The sequence below is a fragment of the Drosophila persimilis genome, unplaced genomic scaffold (genome assembly GCF_003286085.1).
Source record: "Drosophila persimilis strain 14011-0111.01,24,50 unplaced genomic scaffold, DperRS2 tig00000124-arrow-pilon, whole genome shotgun sequence".
Classification (NCBI taxonomy): domain Eukaryota; kingdom Metazoa; phylum Arthropoda; class Insecta; order Diptera; family Drosophilidae; genus Drosophila; species Drosophila persimilis.
In genome coordinates this window covers 797,394-811,250 of record NW_020825294.1, presented here as the reverse complement: position 1 = coordinate 811,250, position 13,857 = coordinate 797,394, and the positions used below count along the sequence as shown (strand labels likewise).

Genomic DNA, 13,857 nt, shown 5'->3' with positions numbered 1-13,857 from the left:
TCCTTGGTTAGCCCTGGGCTTCAAAATGAAATTATATTTGATGTGCGTTGGTGGTGCTGCTCGGGTTCGGGTTTGGGTTCGGGCTTGTACCTTTTCCGCCCTTTGCCGGGTACCAGTAGCCCCGAGTACCCCGTATTACTCCGGGACCACCCTGGGCAACTCTGGGAATCGCATTAAGCAAACATTTAAATTTAATTTCGCATGTAATGAGGCATTTGTTTGTTTATTTTATTTTACTTCGCTGTTTTTTTTTTTTATTTATTTCGTTGTTATACTTTCAGTTTGCACCCCCAAATCGTTTTTGGTTAGTTATTTTTTGGAGACTGCTGAACATTCTGTTGCTACTCTAAGAGCTTCCGAAATATGCACTTGAGAGTCCAACTTCCTTATGGGATGGAAACAAAAGCAGAGACTTGAGGGAACTACAGAAACTGTTCGTTGTCTGATTTTTTTGGGGTAGCGAGTGTTTAATTACAGTTAGCGAAACATCAAAATCCATTAGACCATGGCTCATTAAATCAAAAATAGCCTGCTCCATTTTGGCTAATGGACAACACAGAGCCCCCAAAGCCCACAGCCCACACATACAGGAGTGAGATCTTGGAAGTTGAACGGTGAACAAATCGCAGATTTTACCTTTGTTTTATTCAGTTCTAATACTCTTCACTGTAGGGAATTTGAAGTCTCGGTATAAGTTTGCACAAATACCAGGATTTTAGAGTTTTGGGTCGTCCGGCGAGTGAGCCGGGGCTTGGAGCATGACCGAAGCGAGTGGCCAGGGGGCCTTCCAGTTAGTATTTTATATATATATTTGATCTCTTAGTTCTAGCTTACTCGTATATTCCAGAAAGAGATATGTAAATGGGAATTAATGATGGATCATAGATTTTTAGATTTTAAGAAATAATTCATGTATATTTTATATTTGAATTCCCACATATACAAACGAATTATATTATATTTGAATATAAGCTTTTGAAAGAAAGTGTCTGCAAGGGTATTTGATATTTTGCTCCGCCTCTCTTGCAGTTCTAATATTTTTTCGCTGTTTGGTTGGCTGGCTGGTTGGTGGGGCACTTAAGCCCCCAGAGTCGGGGAAAGACAAGCCGGAAGAAGAAGAGCGAGAAGAGCTGAAATTTTCAAATTGGAAATAGCACACAATTTCCCTAATTGGCGCGGGTGCTGGCTGCAAGAACCAGAAGCAACATCACGAGTGGCATATTATAATCATGGAAAAAAATGTTGATAATAATGACGGAGAGATGGGTGACGATGATGAGCGCCATGCCGCGTTTAATTATGATGTGTCTAATGCATCATTCTCCTTGCCACACGCCATACGCCACACGGCACACACCTGCGCCTCCTGTACCTACATGCAATTTCACACATGTGAAGCAAAAACACAAAACAGGCGTCGCATCCTCCATAATGGCGCACACATACACGAGTATAGTAATAGGTGTGCCGTGAGAGTGTTCATATATTATAATGCAACATCCCTTAGTTGGGGCTGGAGCAAAGGCAAACAATATTTTTAATATGGAAACAGTATATAGGGGGAAAAAAGAGGAAAGGAAGCTTCCAGCTTATCAAAATGTGTTGCAAAATTAGCCGAGCCGAGCCGAGACGATGGTGGCGTTGAGTGGGTGCGATGTTTAAAGAGCTGGAAATTCTTCAGGTTGGGGTAGAGTCAGAGTCAGTCCATGTTTTGGCTAATTTTCAAGCATGGATGCAGCTTAGAGTGTTTTAAGATGATGGATGGGAGGACGCTAAGATGCTTAACTTATACTGTGGTTGACGCCCTCTCTTCTATATTATTTTCAGCTATCCCCGAGATTCAGAATACCACCGCTAGCTGAAACTTTTTTATCATATAATAGAGAGATGTTTCCCAATTCCTTTGGATTCCTTAAACCCATGAGAAGTCCAATGAAATATCGAAAAAAGAAACTAAGTATCTAATTTTCTTGATCTTTCCTTAGATTTACATCCCATCATCCCATGATCTGCCTTCAAATTTGATCCCTGATGATCTCCATTTGCGTGAAAGCCAAAAACCTCACGTCACAGACTCTCGAGTTTCTGTTAATTTCGGCCATAAAGCCATAAAGCCAAAGCCAACATCATTTATTTCAATCATTTATCAAAATGTTCAGGCCAAAAAAGAAACCGAAAAATCTCCGATTTCTGGCTTTCAACGCGACTGGCTAATGAGGCAACTTCTTGATGTTGTGGACGTGGCTGTGGTTCCATGGAACTCAATGAGTCAGAGTGTTGGCGCGGAGGATGGCGGCCAGACAAGTTGACAGGCTGTGAGACCCCAGACAGAGTGTGTGAGTGACAGAGAGAGAGAGAGAGAAAGAGAGCCAGACAGAGAGGGACAATGTGGCCAAGTTAAGTGCACGGATTCATTAATTTACATTAAAATGTAATTAGCGGTCAAATAAGTGGCAGGAAAAAAACTGAAACCGCAAAAATATGCCAACTGCCATAAAAGCGGAAAGGAAAGAGCAAAAAAAAAGAAAAAACCAAAACCCACCGAAACAAAACCAATTGAAATGCAATTTAAAAATATATGACGACAGCAGCCAAGGTTTTGGGAGAATGTGAATATATTTTTTGGTAGTACTTAGTGCCACACTCTTAACGATTGTTAGGCTACAACTTTCTACAGAAGAACATCATTATTTTGCAGTGTTTTCTAGTTCTCATTAGCGAAACTTTGCATTGAAATTACCATTTAACATAGTTTAACACAAATCTTGATGCATTCTTGGCCCAAACAATACACATCCACCCCCCAAATGCGAACATTAATAAGAAGCAAAAATATTTTCAGAGATAAGAACCCACTGGGAATGCTCTTTCAAATGTTATAAACATTCAATCTTCAGTTCCAATTTGTCGGAGATTTCTATATGGAAAGAAATATGAAATCTTTTTGCAGATCGACATACGAATTCAATTAGTTTTAAGCAGAGATTGTTAGAACTATAGTTTTTGGGTCAGAAATTATGAAAAAATAACTAATATCTGATTTCCAGCTCTTATAGAAACTCAAACAAATAAATAAAAATAAAAATCTTTCTGCAATTTTGTAAATAAAAATGGAAAGGAAGGAAAAGAAAAACATCAAAAATATATTCGACCCATTATGATCAGATAGTGATTAAGAGTTATTCCGTATCTTTTATTTAAAAATTCAAAAACAAAAATTAAATTCAATATTTTATGATTATTTTTCTTGCAACGAATATGGTATAATTCCAGGTTCCTAGCAAAATAGTTATGGCCAAAAAAAGGGCATCAGAAAGAAAATTTCGCGCTTGTTAGTTATATCCGCTAAGAAAATGGCTGCCTTGTGGGGCAGCCTACCCCCATTCCCACCCCATCCCCGGTATAGGTATGAACAAGGCATTCTATTTTTTCCCCTGCATTATTTTTTAGCTTGTTAACAAATTTTATGCATTTCTTAACTTTTGGGAGGCAAGTTAACGAGTCCCGGTCTCTGGAATGGCATCCAACTTGCTTATTATTATTTGCGGCGAACTCTAGGGGAAGTAGGTGAAGGGAGATGGAGGAGTGGGGGTAGTGCTGGCCTGCATTGTGGTTATCATACTTTAACAAGTTTTCAAAGAGCATGAAATTTTCTTTTGGCCTGGCTTTTGGTCTAAGCCAAAATGCAGCAGAGCTGCAGAATGCAAAATACTCGCGTAGTAAAAATGCTGCGTGCAGCGAAACTTTTTATCGTCGCGGGTGCCTGGAAAATCTCTTGGAAAATATATTGCATTAAAAGCAGGCAGTCCCCAGTGCCACCAGCATCGCAATAATGTGGGGAATGACGATCAGGATGCCTGCAACGGCACTGCTGCTGCAGGTGTATTGTCCGAGTGCGGTCGCATTTTGTTAATTTCTTAGCCGGCCCCAGAACCAAAAAAGAAGCCCAAGGAAGCCCAAGGAAACCCAGGGAACCGTTGTTGTTGCTTCAGTATGCTGCGAGTATACAAAATGAAAATGAATTCATAATTAGATGACACCATCCGTGCGTAAATAATAATTTTTGCCAGTTTTTCCTTACTGGCAACCCCCCTCACCACACCCCAACCCTCCCACTCTGCTAGTTAGTTGAAATGCGCGCGAATGAGTTTTCTTGAGTTTTCCCTCTGCTTTTCCATTGTCAGGGAACAATTTTGCTTTTGCCGAAGTTTTATATTTCGCCAGCCATCCAACCCAATCCCGAACCCCCTGTCCCAGCCTCGAACCCCGATGCTCTGTGGGCTGAGGTTGAGCAAGTTTTTATCCAATCGCTGGCTCTGCTATATGCTGTTTCCTATATCCTGTCATGGGTATAACCGAATTGCCATGGGACACTTACATGCTGACGTGTTGCTCATTTTGTTGGTATAAATTTCTTTAGATTGTAAATAAATTCTATTTGCATTCGGCTGTTTTTATTTGTAACATACTCTTAAATATGCTAAACGTTTCTATACAAAAGTAGCAGCATAAAAAACTAAATAAAGAACTTTTCTCCAAAGGATTTTAATTTTAAATAAAATATATTATTATATGTACATGGATTTGGTTCGAAGAACCAGGTCGAGATGGCTTTTTTTAAGTGGATTTAGATTTTGTAAACCTAATTCTATTCATGTAAATAATTCATATAAATTATCAAATAAGTACAAATTAAATCTGTTCTTAAAAATAACAAGTATTATTTTATTGTTTATATGTATATTTATCTTTATTTTGTGGTGCTTGAATCCTAGATTTTTTATGTTTTAATGTAATCAATGTAACAAATTCGAGCTCCTTTTATGTATAACATAACTTAAACATATTTTCTCCAGAGAAATCATACTCTTTTTACAACCAACAAGCATTAATTTGATTGTTTTCATTTTATTTTATTATATTTATTTATCATTACCTTAATTTAATTTTCCACTAATTTTAATTAAAATAAAATTGATGGGAGAGTAGTTTTTCTGGAGACCCTTATGAGCTCCTTGTAATCGTAGTTCAACCATAATTCGCCATCGCCAAAGACAGTTTTATCAGCTTCCATTTTGTTTTTAGCCAGTTTACCTCTGCCTCGTATCAACTGCGAGGCATCTTCTTCTAGTTTTCGCCGACCGCCGCCTCCCCGCGGCTCCAGCTCATCTCAGCGCGTCTCATCTCCTCTCCCTTCCAGATATATATGTATGCTTCTCAGTTCTATTTTGTTCCGTTCTGTTCTGTTCTGTTTGTTTCTTTATCGCGCATTTGCCAAGTGCCAAAGTTTTCTCGTTATAAGTTTTGTAGCCTTTGTGTGTCTCTCGCGCAGCTCCCAAGCTTTTGCCGAGCCGAGAGCGCGATGCCAGGAAGAAACTTTCGATATTCCTTCAAAAGTTTATGACCAAGCGTCGAACGCAAGTCGCGAATTGCCCCAAAAAAAAAGAAGGACGCAAGGCTTCGCCTGCAACACGTATTCGCCCCAAAACAAGAAAAAAAAAAATTCATCCTATCCTCCAATTGAGAGTTTTGCAAACAAAAAAATTATATTATTTTATTGTTGTTTGGCTGGCGCATAACTTTATGCCAAACACTTCTCTCTCCCTGTGGGACTCTCGCATTATGCCCAACGAAAGTTGGTCCTTTTTTTGTTGCCTCTTTTGGAGTCGCTGATGGAACTACTTCCCAGAGATGGAGGAAATGGAAGTCTCCTGCATTTGCCTGTTCGTCTATAACTTTTGGCTCCATTTGCTGCCAGCCCGAATCCAAACCCCCGGCCAGATAAGGGAAAACTATTTCCATATCCATTCCACATGCAACTGGCAAGTGCACTTTAAATTCTTGCAAATGAGTAGCTGAGCTCAATGCAGCTGAACAAATTTGCCCTCGTGCTTTGATAGCCCAAAAGTTGGCTGCTCTCTTCTGTAGGAAGAATGGCATAAATGAATGATGATAAATTCATAATTGTAATGGGTATTTCTCGTCTGACAAGGGTATGCTTCTGGGATAACAAATAGATTAAACGGGGAATATGGAAGCCACGGAACTATAGCTGCACGATTATAATAAATATTAATGGATAACGTTAATATTATATATCTGAAGAGAAAATTTCAAGGAGTTATACGACTATTACCTAGACAAATAGACCTATTCTTTTCTTTAAATATTGGTCTTCGATGGATCCTTATGATTTTAGAATGTTAAAAAAGAATATTTCAACCCTGTCCTGCCTATCGTGTAAACTATCATCAAACCAAGGCTTCTCAAATAGTTTAAATTGAAGGCAAAAAACTGGTAGTGATGCAGCACATGGCAGACGAATCAACCGAATACTTATACTAGCTGTTAAAATTTCTTGCAGTTGCACTTTTCCTGATGTGCAACACATAACATTTGAATCTTTATCCATAGCACCAATCAACACTTTCGGATGAGCGATACACCCGATACTCAAAGAGTATAGGGGTATATTAGAATTTTTGTGGATGTGTAGCTGTGTAACACCCAGTAGGGTAGGAAGCGTTTCCGATCCCAGCTATATATCCAGCTATATACCGAGTCGTATGTCTGTGCTGTTAGGCGAAGAGATATTTAGGGCTGCCACTGCGTTTTCTGCCGTAACAATTATCAATAACTTAAACAGATTCCGCTTTAAAACCCATCCGCCACTAGCACATCCATTCACGTAGTAAATAATATAATATAATTCCATCATGATTAAAGTTCCGATAATAATTCAAATGATTCCCGGCTCATTATAGCCGCTCTTTGGTCTGGCTGCTGTCACGGTGTCCTTCCTGTCGGTTTGTCCCACACTATTTGTGGCCTTAATGCATCTTCCTGCCATTTGACCAGAAGCGGATGCAGTGCATCGGCAATGAGCTGAGACCCAGCATATGTTAACGTGTCTGACCTCCGACGGCCGACATCCATATGCTGGCAATTTCAAATTAAAATGCAATTTTTGTCATAAAGCGAAAACAATTAATATGCAATCAACGATAAATAATAAACAATAATTAACGATTTTTGTGGGCTTATGAGTACGAGGGGATAGAGGGAGGCTGGATCCTAGATGGGTGCAGGAACTAATTTTCAAGGTCATTAGAATTGCTCGCCCAATGGCGAGAGTCATCCTTTTGTCTGGCTAATGTTTATTGATAATCAGAGACAATGGACGTGACGGGCCCATTGTTGCCCGAGCGTAACCCATAAATACTCAGAGGCAGGCAGTCGAAACAATTGTTGAGGGAGACAGTCTGCTTAGACAAACGCTTAGACAATCGATAGGCACACACTTTGATTTGGGCCTGGCACTGTCGCAGCCTCGTAACCCATCATGGCCCACACTCTAGGCACTCCAGACAGTCCGCTGCATGGCGCAACTATTGTCCTTTTTTGGGCAGGCGTGCAGCAAATGGCACAGCTTCCGCTTTCGCTTGACTGCTGCAAAATTCACGGAAATTATCAATAAATATGCGAGGCCAGACCCCGTAAAATGAATGAAAACGGGCAAATTTTTCGCCATAGCCCCCCACACAGTATCGCCCCTCTGGCTCGGTGATTTTTATGCTGCATGCCACAATCCAATGTCTCTCAATGTCCTCGTGTCCTGTGTGTCCAGTTTTGTGCGCCCCATAACGGAAGCATCATTATCATAAATTATCATTTTGTAGGAATTGCATCCGCTGCTGCGAACCAAAAAACCTAGCAATAACAACAGAAATGACGACAATTTCAATTGCCGGCATGGCATCTCTTCCTCTTGCGACTCTCCTGACCCCCGACTACAGCCATATCAGCTTTCTGTTTGTGTGTGGGGCGGTGGGGGGCATTCTGCGTCCTTCCTGTGCAATTCCAATTGGCAAATATTTTTCTAGTTTAATTTATGGCTGACCAGTGTGACCAGAAAGCATCATTTGTTTTTATTACCAGTCCTTTAAAGTCTTTAAAAATGTTAGCTTTTTATTTTCAAAATTTAACACAAGCTTTCGTTGGTTTTGAACTAGATCTAGATATAAAATAGATATATATACAAGATATATAATAATAGTTTAGATCAGAGGTATTCCTTATAATATGTATATCTCAATTGACAATCCTTGAGTAATACAAATAATAACACAAACTTAATTTATTGAAAGGTTTATGAAACCAAGTACGTATATTATCTGTCAAAAATATGGGGGACTTCCACAAACAGAAATCGAACTCAGATCGCAAGTCACGTAGGTATTATGAGTCAGGGACGTGATTGAGGCTAGATGATGATTCATGTGCTGTACCAAATAAAGAGAATCTCCACGGCATCATTGTTGAACGATGGGTGGGTAGGTGGGCGTTGCAGCATTCCAACACGTCAATCAATTTCCCATGCAGGTTTGTAGAAATATGTTACCGCCTCTGTAGCCTCGATTGCGCGCTTCACAGTGACTTCTGTAGTACATTCCACGTATTTGTAGCGCCTGTTGCGAATGACGAAAATGAATATGATCACCATAATTATCACATAATTAAGGTAGAGCACAAAGGCCACCAGCAGGGTATCCACCTTCGTGAGTACGTCTCTGCTGTCGTAGGTCATCAGCACATGGGAGACCAGCATGGTGATAACACTTAGCAACACAATGAACAGGGCTATTTCCCCGCAAACCCTGGAATCCAGGACCTGATCGACGGCCACCATGGTAATGGAGATCATCAGACCCACAACGCCAGCGCCGCCCAATATGTAGGGATTGGGATACTTGACAAAACGAATGATGGCATAGCATCCCGCCAGAATTGCACTCCAGACTAAAATTGCACCCATAATGACACCTATCGCGGCGCCAGCGCTACTGTCCACAATGAAGCTAGTGACTCCCAGGGTCAATAGTTCGTAGCAACTGAGAATGGCGATGTAGTTCCATGGCTTGCCGTACTTGAGGAACTCGCTAAAGTGTATGCAGGTGAGCAGCAACAGAGCGGCGAAGAATAAAATCATCGTGTACACGATATGTCCATGCTTCATGTATATGCAAAGGAGCATCCATTGCATAATGCCGCTCATAATAAAGAATGACATCAGCAGGCCAGTGTGCAACACAAACATGTACAAGTTCAAGGGTCCTCCAACTCGTTCGGCCATGATGAGCGATTAATTGATTGATATTGGTTGACTTTCAGCAGTTGATTTTCTCGGTAAAACTCTCGGAAAAAAACACACAATTTTGATGATTACATATATGAATGAATTTGTATTTTCGGAGTTTATAATCGAGTCATGAAAGATGCTACAGAAATTTCAATGCCATACCCTTCAAAAGATCTCTCGTAGAAGCTTCCATCCCCTTGACCTTCCAGCATCGCCATCACTCAGAAGTCCTTCCCCCAGAAACCACAAAAGTGCCGACTGTGCCACACCTCAAGACCGCTCGATTCTTCATCTTCTTTTGCCATTTTTTTTGGAAATCAAATTGAGGCCGACTGAGCCGAAACAAGAAAAATTGAATCCCAGAACCGAAGCCAGAAAAACGCAACATAAATGGAAAAAAAGAAGCATAAGCCGAGGACCACACACGGCAAGGACACTCGAGGCTCAGCGGCAGCCGAAAGTTCTTTGAAGTTTGGATGAAAAACGCAAGTCCTGTGGGCGGGCCAGTTTGTCTCCAAGGAAATACACACACAACAAAAAGATGATAGGAAGGAGAGGACAGAGGAGAGCAAAATCAATCTGTGACTGCTGCTGGTAAGAATATGAGAGGCTTTATAATACAATCGCAAGTACCGGGAGATCGGGGAGAGCGGGGAGTCCAGAGTCCAGGAAAAAATACACAATGAAATAAAAATAAAAGGAAATCGTTTGGCTGGGAAATTGAATTGGTAGCACACACACACACACACTGCCATTGAATGGTGGAAAAACCAATCAAATAAGGGAGAAACGTGGACATTACCTGTCGCTGATTTCGTTCTTAATTTTAATTGAAATTTGCGAAGTGTCTCTGTCTCTGTACTGTGTCCGTTTTTTTGCTGCTGCTGCACCTTTTTTGTTGCTGTTCTGTCCTTCTTTTTCGTATAATTACAAGCGATTAAAATCTGTGGAAATTTATTAAATTCCATAAATCAGCGCTGACGCGCGACCCATCCCCCAGCGGCCCCGATCCCTGGCAATTCCTTTGACAATTATAAATTATGCGTTCGTTGCCGGGCGATGGACGATGCCACCCACACCGCTCCATCCCACTCCATCCCGCTCCACCCGTGGCAAGGGCGAAATTGCTTAACCACAAAATGTCACCCCAAACTACAAACCCATCAAATGCCTTCCCATCATCAGCTGCAGATCCGACCCTCTCTGGCGGACAATAACCTTTTTTTTAACATTCCTGATTATGTAATTATCTAGAACTGTGCATCATCCACCATTTTTGAGAGGTTATAATATGTGATACGATAGTTGCTGCGACAACCTGTTGGTTTTTGATGTCACCAGGCGACCGCAATTCCATATGTCCAATTAGTGGGTGACTTCTCAAAGGATCACCATTAATTGTCTCTAGATCAAGGGATAAAGCTCCAATTTTGGAAGGGTGATGAAATTTAGAGAAGCGTAATAAATGGTTCTCCATTACACTCGTAAAACATAAGTGAAAATATTTCCAAATATCTGTTCTTAGTAATTAGTATATTCGCGTTATATCCCAAAACATAACATAACCAGAAAATAATTTTAAAATCATAAATCTTTCGTCATTTGGCACGATGTACATAGATTTAACAAAAGGCCCATTTAAGTTTTTTTTGCCCAATTAATTTGTATACGTATCATCGTATCATCTCTCTATTGTTTAAAAAAGTATTGGGTCATCTTCAGATAGTTGACTCATATCGGCGCGAGCGAGCCGAGGCTAGTGAGCCGGAGGTTGGCGTACAAGCGAAGCGATTGAGCCGGAGTCTTCCCCCTTGGTATATTCTTAGAAACTTTTAAGCTAGGTCCATTTTCCTTTCCATGAATCACATATCCTCATCGGAAAGACATATTTACCTTAAATTACAGGAAAAAACATTCACGAAACATTCATCACGACAAATTATACTGCCCAGGCGATTATTTGACCCAAAAAACAAACAGCAACAACAACCAAAAACAAATGAAGCAATAAAAAGTTGGAAAAAGCGGCAAAAAGCAACCACAGACAGCAGTTAAATGATGCTACTTAGGCGATAAGAACCGAACGAACAGAACATCCTCTTCCGACAGACAGACAGGGAGCAGGGTCCGCAAGGGCCGCAGGGGCCGCAGGACAAGCCCCATGCGCGTTATTTGTTTTGTGCGTTGTCCAAAACAATTTCCTTCCTTAATCACATGCTAACAGCGAGGGGGAGAACACACCGAAAATTGCATTTATCTGACCAAAAGACGAAAAAATCAGAAAAAGGAATATATATATATATATATGTATGTATATGGAGAGCCCAAGGACAGAATTTCTAATTGTAAAAGATAAAAAAAGAAAAAGGAACAGACAAACTTTGGGCTGGATGCTCGACATTTCTCGTTACACAAAAAAACGGTGAAGATAAATGACAGGCAGAGTTCTCTGTGGGGCCGGGGGGATTACGGATCAGGATGAGAATGAGAACGAATATGTTTCGGGCTGTGTGTGTCGGTGTGTTTGTGTGTGTGCGTGTGGAGACATTCGCCGGCAACTGTAGCATACTTTCGAGTGTCTTTCAGCACATTCTCCTCTCGTATCGTATCGTATGTATGCCAACAGCTTGTCGAGTGGTTTCCACAGAAGGAGAAAGAGGGAGAGAGAGAGCGTGAGCGTGAGTCTCAGTGTATCTTTATTTTTTAGGGGTTTCGTTTTTTTGTCGGTTTGGTATTTGTACTATCGATGTCGCCATAAGTTGTGCAAACCCCTTCAGATGTCGCCCAGTTTCGCTGCTCCGCTCTCCATGCTTGACCAAGTGCAAAATGTCAAGTTTCTCTGTGCCCGAATGTCTGTGTTCTCTTTGATGTAGGTCCGAAGGTACACACGTAGTATATGTAAATTTGTGTGGCTTATCTAACGGCCGTCCTCTCTGTTTTAATCGAAACCACCACCCTGCAGCGAAAATCCGCAGTAATCGGACTTAAAGCTGATTATTCAGGGAATGGCAGATGCCTTATCGAGGGATCTGTGACATGAACAGGTTGCGGATATTGCAAATGTCTACAGGGGATTACTTAATTGAATGCTGCTGCTATCCATCTCCTTTATCGATCAGCTGATGGATTGCTAAATGGGGATGCTTAATGATTTCTTGGATAAAAAAGGTATCTAGAAGCTCTATCTTGTAACCACTCACACTCGAAACCATGACCATGACCAAAGCAAACCGAGTGGCATTTTCTCATGCCAAATTATTGAAGATTAACTATAATTAAATTTATTACTGCGCCGAGCAACAACCCTCATGGACGGCAGGGCACCTAATGAGCATCATTTGTCCCGGGACATGCAAACAATCAAATGGAAATGGGTTAGGGGTGGATTAATCTGCCATCGGGGGTCACTGTCACTGTAGGTAATCTGTCAGATCGGACTGCAATTCAAACTATTGAATAATTACCCCAAAGAGAGATCAACAATCGCAGCTTCTCAAGGGCTAATGCGGGCCACAATTAAATACGAAAATTAAGGAAAAATCATTGCCGACTTTCCCAATAATATTTATCACTGAACTTGACCTCCATTTGAATACGATCACGGGATACGGGTAGGGTCGCTACTTTACCTCCACACATTGCATGTAAATATATTCTGATTGTACATTCCATTAAATATAATTTGGTTATAATTCCCACATCCTTATTGTTCGGAAGAACAGAATTTCCTTGGTTCCCTTTCCCGGAGGAAAGGCAACTTTTATTGGATTTTATTTTTATTGTCCTACATAAATTTATTTATTTTATGGTATTTCTTGCTATTTATTTTTTCATTTCGGGGCACATTGATATTTGACAGTTATTGCGGGTTCCGGAAACGCCCAGTTTTTCGGCATTTCGTTTTTATGGAATGTGATTTTTTTAGATGGTTCCCCATTTTTTTTTTTTTTCCTGCTGGTCATCTTGTGTTTGCGTGGGTCAGGGATGTGTATATAAGTTCTATTGATTTGAGTCTTGCAACAAGAGATTTTGGAAGTGGTAAGGGGTTTTTGAAGAACAATCAGTGAAACAAATAGATCACTTCAAGGTTCTTTCAGGTTTAATTTCAGTTAACGGAGTAAAATTTTAATACAAGAAGAATCAAACCCTTCTAGAAAGAATTCAATGCTTAAAGACTTATCAGAGAATTATCACAGATTGTACTTTTACATATGGTTTATAGGTATTTTCATCAAAAAATACCGCAAGAAAATATGTTGAATGGGTGTGGCAAGAGGACCCCTTGCAGGACTTGTGGTTGATGAGCCAGAAGGCCAAGGAGCCATGGGGCAAGGATATTGAAACTTGTACGACACCCTCGTAAAATGTTTTTACTCCTCCGACGCTTCCTCCCCGCCTACGACTCCTTCTGCTCCTGCCTTAAAGTCGTAAAAAATCAGAGAGCGCACGTGTCCGGCTCTTTTTTTTATTATGTTTTATTTTTTGGTGGCTTGCATGTCCAGGGACGAGATGCGTGAATAATTTTGTTGCAGGACCTTTGGTCACGCTGTGAATCAATCTTGCGGGAACAGGAAGTAAACCACCATCCCCCGTGTCTCCCTCCTGCCCCTTCGAGTCTCTGAATATGCGAATGAATAAGTGAACGAATGCATTTTTTCGAATATTTAATATGAAAGTTCCTCCTCATCTAAGGGATTTTGGGGGCTGAAATGAATCTG

The 13,857-nt window shown here is 40.7% G+C and overlaps 1 protein-coding gene across 1 annotated transcript; it reads right to left on the bottom strand.

The window, feature by feature from the left end:
* Positions 1-8,142: 8,142 nt before the first annotated feature.
* Positions 8,143-9,180, bottom strand: LOC6593877. Its single transcript, XM_026987796.1, has 2 exons — positions 8,555-9,180; positions 8,143-8,468 (listed from the first exon to the last, which is right to left on the bottom strand). Exons 1-2 carry the CDS (start codon positions 9,131-9,133, stop codon positions 8,367-8,369), a joined length of 681 nt encoding a protein of 226 aa, XP_026843597.1. The 5' UTR covers positions 9,134-9,180; the 3' UTR covers positions 8,143-8,366.
* Between the last annotated feature and the right edge of the window lie 4,677 nt (positions 9,181-13,857).

Bases quoted from the DNA above. Each gene is read 5' to 3' on its own strand.
- LOC6593877 (XM_026987796.1), bottom strand. From the start codon at position 9,133: ATGGCCGAACGAGTTGGAGGACCCTTGAACTTGTACATGTTTGTGTTG. The intron at 8,469-8,554 runs GTGGATACCCTG...CATTCGCAACAG, and splicing joins GCAGAGACGTACTCACGAAG to GCGCTACAAATACGTGGAAT.